We start from the raw sequence: 6,348 nt of genomic DNA, 5'->3' as shown, positions 1-6,348 counted from the left end.
GGTGTTCACCTCTCCCTGATTAGTTTGCAATCTAAGTTGAAGGCTCTCTGCTCCACTCTTTGACTACTCATGCTAGTCAACAGGTACTGCCACCTGATATTAATAGCTTGTTACTCGAATTCACAGATGTTTTTCAGGAGCCATCTGGTCTTCCTCCTTGCTGAGTTGGCCATGATCACAAGATTCCTTTAACACAAGGAGCTAACCCTGTCAACAAGAGGCCCTATAAGTATGCTAAACAACAAAAAGACATTATTGATGGATTGATTCAGGACTATTTGAAGTCAGGAATTATAAAAAAGAGTGATAGTCCTTATGCAAGTCCAATAGTGTTGGTGGGAAAGAAAGATGGGGCCTGGAGACTTTGTGTGGATTATAGGGATCTTAACAAGGCAACTGTTAAGAACAAGTTCCCTATATCTTTAGTAGAAGACCTTCTAGATGAGTTGTAGGGATCAACCATTTTTTCCAAAATTGACCTAAGAGCTGGTTACAATCAAGTTCGAATGGATGCAACTGATATTCACAAAACTGCCTTCAGAACTCATGCGGGCCACTTTGAATACTTGGTGACGCCCTTTGGGCTTACCAATGCTCCTGCCACATTTCAAGGACTGATGAATTCAGTTTTTCAGCATTACTTGAGAAGGTTCTTACTTGTTTTCTTTGATGATATACTCATCTACAGTAGAAGTATGGAGGACCACCTTTCTCATCTGTATCAGGTTCTTCTTACTATGAGAACTCACTGTTTGTATGCTAAGAAATCCAAATGCTACTTTGGTGTTGACAAGGTGGAATATTTAGGCCATTTTATTACTAAAGAAGGAGTTTACATGGATCCTTCTAAAATTGCAGCAATACAAGATTGGGCCCTACCACAAAACTTGAAGCAATTGAGGAGTTTCTTGGGTATTGTCGGTTATTACAGAAGATTTGTAAGTCAATATGGTGCAATTGCAAAACCCTTGACTAATATGTTGAAAAAGGATAATGTTAGTTGGTCTTTTACAGCAAAAGAAGCATTTCAGGAATTGAAGCAAAGGCTAGTAGCAACACCAGTTTTGGCCCTACCTGATGTGAACCTTACAGGGCGGAACGTTTGATACAGGCTACGGAGATTTGGATGACGCCACTTCCAGTGAAGGAAGATAAGTCAGGGTAGACGCCACAAGGATTACCTTGATAAGTCTGAGATTGGTTCAACAAGGAACCCAAAGAGAGAGCTCCCACCAAATTTTATCAAAATCCAAAAGTTTTTTTTTATTGAAAACAAAAACCAATACTTATAGTGTATCTGAACAAAAAGATAAAAATAGACATGGGCCTTCTAAACAGTTTGGGCCAAAATTACAATAAATAAAAATTATAACTAAAAAAACATATTTAACTTGGGTCTTCAAATTAGTTTAGGCCTTCAACAACAATTAATAATCTTGGTAGTGCCTCTGCCTCTGGGCCTTCATCCTTCTCCACTTGGGCCTTCGTCCTTCTCCACTTGGGCCTTTAGCCTGTATTTGGCCAGTTCAGGATTCTCATCATTACTTCCTTCTTGGAAAACATTTGCCCTCAAATGTCCAGGATCATCACCGGGTTCAAGTACCACTTCCTTCCTTTTCTTGTTGGCTTGCTTGGCATAGCTTTCATTCTTCTTTGCAATTTGCACCTTCACTTGGTCATACAATCTTTTCACATACTCAACTTTGGCATGTGCATCCTTACGATGAGTCTCTTGGGGATTGCTTTTGTAAGTTGGCCTGTTAGGCAATGAAGCGCCGGGAAGGAGATCAACTTGATGTTCTATGCCTCTTGAAGGTGGCAGTCCATGAGGAATCTCCTTAGGAAAGACATTTTTAAATTCCTGCAATAAGGGTTGAACACTAGGAGAAATAGAAATAGTAAACTCATTAGAATTATCAGTAGAAATTTTATTGTCTTTGCAATACTATAGATAGAGTGGTTCATGAGTAGGTAACACTTTCCTCACTTCACTCGCCTCTGCAAAATAATTAAATTTTCTCTCATGTGTATCACTCTCTCTCTTATGTGTATCACTCTTTCCCTCAGGTGTATCACTCTTATGTGGTGGCTCACTATTTTCCTTCTCTTGTTCTCTCTTTTCTCTCATTCTGATTTGGTCATCACACACTTCTCTAGGGGATAGAGGTTTAAGAATAAACAAGGAAGATTTGACTATTCACCTGTAGAGCTCTTCATTGTTACGGTTCAACAAACGTTGCATTTGTGTAGTCATCGCGTCCAGTAATAAGCGCTGAGATCCATCCAGTTGATGATATACACCACCATTGTCACTAGCTCCTGCCATGATTAAGGAACAAAGAATTTTGCAGTAATTTAAAAAAAAAGATTTAGGACCTCACCACACTCTACTCACGTGTTTCTCTCTTTGATGGTAGTTCACTCGTGTTTAATGCTCTCAATATAGGCTTTTGTGTAATGTATTCCCTCTTGCCTTTTACCACTCGTGTTCCATCTTAAGTTTCTGGATGGACCAAATTAGACACACAAGGTAGTATAAAATAAAAGGAAAGATAATATAATTATCATAGACTGAGTAACAGATTTGATTTGGGATATCAACTTGGACTTGATTTGGATAGCAGATTGGATTTGATTTGGATAAAAGATTAGATTTGATTTGGATAATATATCATATTTGATTTGGATAACATATTAGATTGGATTTGGATAACAAATTAGATTTAATTTGGATAACAGATATGATAACAAATAAGATAACAGATAGGATAACAGATAAGATAACATATATGACCAGTAAACTTCAAATGCTCATAACTTTTTCTACGGTTGTCCGTTTGAGGCCCACTTTATATCAAAACGCTCCAAATTCAAAGGAGAATCCAGATAAGGGGATTTGGTAAACGATTTTCTGCCAAAAAAAAATCCTCTAACTGCCTCAATTTCGTGTTCAAAGATCAAACACTCACTTTCTTTCTTTCTTTCTTTTTTTAAATTTCTGCAACTTTTTTTTTTACTTGAAACAAAACTCAAATAGATTTTTTTTTTACGCAAAGTCTGAAAGATACAAGAAACAAGAACAAGAACAAAAAACGTGACAAGAACAAGAATAAGAATGAAACAAAGACACAAACAAGAACACAACAAGACGCAAACAAGAAAACAAATAACAGAACAAGGACAAAACACGAACCTGGACAAATTACAAAGAAAAATGATAGGATAGGATAGAACCTGTATCAAGAGCCGAAGCTCTGATACCAGATGATGTGAACCTTACGGGGCGGAACGTTTGATACAGGCTACGGAGATTTGGATGACGCCACTTCCAGTGAAGGAAGATAAATCAGGATAAACGCCACAAGGATTACATTGATAAGTCTAAGATTGGTTCAACAAGGAACCCAGAGAGAGAGCTCTCACCAAATTTTATCAAAATCCAAAAGTATTTTTTTTATTGAAAACAAAAACCAATACTTATAGTGTATCTGAACAAAAAGATAAAAATAGACAATGACCTTCTAAATAGTTTGGACCAAAATTACAATAAATAAAAATTATAACTAAAAAAACATATTTAACTTGGGTCTTCAAATTAGTTTGGACCTTCAGCAACAATTAATAGTCTTGGTAGTGCCTCTGCCTCCGGGCCTTCATCTTTCTCCACTTGGGCCTTCATCCTTCTCCATTCGGGGGCTTTGTCCTTCTCCACTTGGGCCTTTAGCCTGTATTTGGCTAGTTTCAGGATTCTCATCACTACCAGACTTTTCTAAGGAATTTGTAATGGAGGTGGATGCTTCTGGCCTAGGCTTAGGTGTTGTGTTAATGCAGAATCACCACCCAATTGCCTTCATCGGTAGAAGTTTGAACACGCAACAACAATCCTTGTCAACATATGAGAAAGAGTTATTGGCAGTTGTGTTTGCAGTCCAAAAATGGAGGCACTACTTACTTCCCAAGAAGTTCATCATTAGAACTGATCACAGAAGTTTGAAGTACATCCTAGATCAGAGGTTGTCCACAACATTCCAGCAAAAGTGGTTGGTAAAGTTGATGGAATTTGATTTAAGCATAGAGTATAGAGAGGGTCGAGAAAATGTTGTGGTAGATGCTTTATCTAGACTTGATTCCCCTGAGATCATGGCCTTACAGGTTCATCAGCTTGATTCTAGCATGCTCTCTAGGATCGAACAATCCTGGCAGAAAGATCCTATCTTACAACAACTTGTTAGTGACTTAAAAAGCAATCCATCTTCTCACAAACATTATACTTGGGTTCGGAATGAGCCGAGGAGGAAAGGTAGATTAGTCATTGGCTCAGATTCCCAATTGAGAAAGGACATTCTCTCTTAGATTCATGCTTCAACTTGTGGTGGCCATTTAGGTAGAGATGCTACCTTGCAAAAGATGAAAAATGTGGTTTATTGGAGAGGCATGTTCAAGGTTGTCAAGTTTTTTGTGTATCAATGTGTCACTTTCCAGAGGAGTAAATATAACACTGTTGCATCTCCAGGACTGCTTCAACCCTTACCTATTCCTGAGCATGTATAGCAACACATCACCATGGACTTCATTGAAGGTCTTCCTTCTTCTTTTGGTAAACAAGTCATTTTTATAGTGGTAGATAGGCTTAGTAAGGAAGCTCATTTCATGGCCTTATCACATCCTTATACTGCTGCGGATAAGGCCCAATGCTTCCTTGATCATGTCTTTAAATTGCATGGTTTTCCTGACACCATTACCAGTGATAGGGATCCTGTTTTTGTTAGCCACTTTTGGAAGGAATTTATGTCCTTGCAAGGGATTCAGGTACAGCTTTCTACAGCCTATCACCCATAAAATGATGGTCAATCAAAAGTGGTGAATAGATGCCTTGAAACATATCTCAGGTGCATGTGTAGTGATTCTCTAGCATAGTGGTCCAAGTGATTGCTCCATGCTTAATGGTGGTACAATTCCACTTACCACAGTACTATTAAAGCAAGTCCTTATGAGATTTTGTATGGCCAAGCTCCTCCTGTTCGTTTACCTTATCTCTCGGGGGAATCTAAGATTGCTTTGGTTGATAGAAGTTTGCAAAAATGCGAGGAAATGTTAAAGTTACTTAAATTCCACATGAAGAAGGCCCATGATAGAATGAAACAACTTGCAGATAGAGGCAGATCGGATAGGAGTTTTCAGATTGGTGACTTGGTTTATGTAAAATTACATGCTTATTGCCAAGTTTCAATGTAGGCCAGATCCAATGCAAAGTTGACCCCTAAGTACTATGGCCCATTTCCAGTAGAAGACAAGATTGGTCCTGTTGCATACAAGCTTAAATTGCCTCTTGGATCAATGGTTCATAATGTCTTCCATGTTTCTTAGTTAAAGAAGTTTAATGGTACTGCTACTGCTGGGAACTTTAGTCCTTCACCTTTATTGGATACTTCTCAAAAGGAACCTGCAGCTATCATTGACAGAATGACAGTCAAGAGAGGAAATTGTGCTGTAACCAAAGTTTTGGTTCAATGGAAACATCAACTACCTGAAGATGCAACTTGGGAATTATTTTATGACTCGAAGCAGAAGTTTCCTCACTTTAATCCTTGAGGACAAGGATTCTTTTGGGTGGGAGGAATTGATACAGGCTTAGGAAGGTAGTTAGTTAGTTAGACTCGATTCTGTTAACTTATGTTAGTTGGAAAGTAGTTAGGCAGCTAGTGGTTAGAAGCTATAAGTAGCAATTGGTGGTTAGGAAACATTTTGAACAAAATCTATAATCAACCTCCTTCTTGTAATTTCTTCCTCTAATAATGAAAAGCATGACCACCATGCTCATCGGAATTCATTCGTTTCATTGAGTTCCCTTGTTTGTCCAAGAACTTTGAATCCTTTAGCTGATTTCCTAATTCTGCTATATCAAATCCCAACTTGGTTCCTCTTCTTTTTATTCTTCGTGTTATCTGTATTTTTGCTTTCATGTGATTTAGGATTTTTGGGTTTGTTTGGATTGGTGAAGTATGAATAATTGTTATGACTCCATTTTGGTGAACACAAACTCAACTCTTTTTAAGTTTGCAAAGAAGTTACTCTATGGTTCCTAAACTACAATTTCTCCCTGTTTTTACAATATATGCAAAATTCCTAGATGTTATACGGACATTTTCTTTTCTATTTCTTTTAAAAAAATCATATAGTCTGCTATAATAACTACATATCAATGGAAAATATGAATAATAGATCACGTAATGTCATTTTAAAAATTCATTTTATAATATACAAACTCATTTACTTAAATTGTTAAGACACAAGTTTATTTATTTTTTGTCTCCTTTAAATATTATTCATATAATATTATACAAAAAA

At 37.3% G+C, this 6,348-nt stretch overlaps 1 protein-coding gene across 1 annotated transcript; it reads left to right on the top strand.

Annotated features, from left to right (window-relative positions):
* The first annotated feature begins 506 nt into the window (after positions 1–506).
* On the top strand, positions 507–1,106 carry LOC113000182 (uncharacterized mitochondrial protein AtMg00860-like). The gene has a single exon (XM_026126858.1). The coding sequence runs from the start codon at positions 507–509 to the stop codon at positions 1,104–1,106; it is 600 nt and encodes a 199-aa protein (XP_025982643.1).
* The last annotated feature ends 5,242 nt before the right edge of the window (positions 1,107–6,348 follow it).

The sequence above is a fragment of the Glycine max genome, chromosome 18, assembly GCF_000004515.6.
Source record: "Glycine max cultivar Williams 82 chromosome 18, Glycine_max_v4.0, whole genome shotgun sequence".
NCBI lineage: Eukaryota > Viridiplantae > Streptophyta > Magnoliopsida > Fabales > Fabaceae > Glycine > Glycine max.
The sequence above is the reverse complement of the archived record's forward strand: the minus strand, read 5'-3'. Positions and strand labels throughout refer to the sequence as shown.

Bases quoted from the DNA above. Each gene is read 5' to 3' on its own strand.
- LOC113000182 (XM_026126858.1), top strand. From the start codon at position 507: ATGGATGCAACTGATATTCACAAAACTGCCTTCAGAACTCATGCGGGC.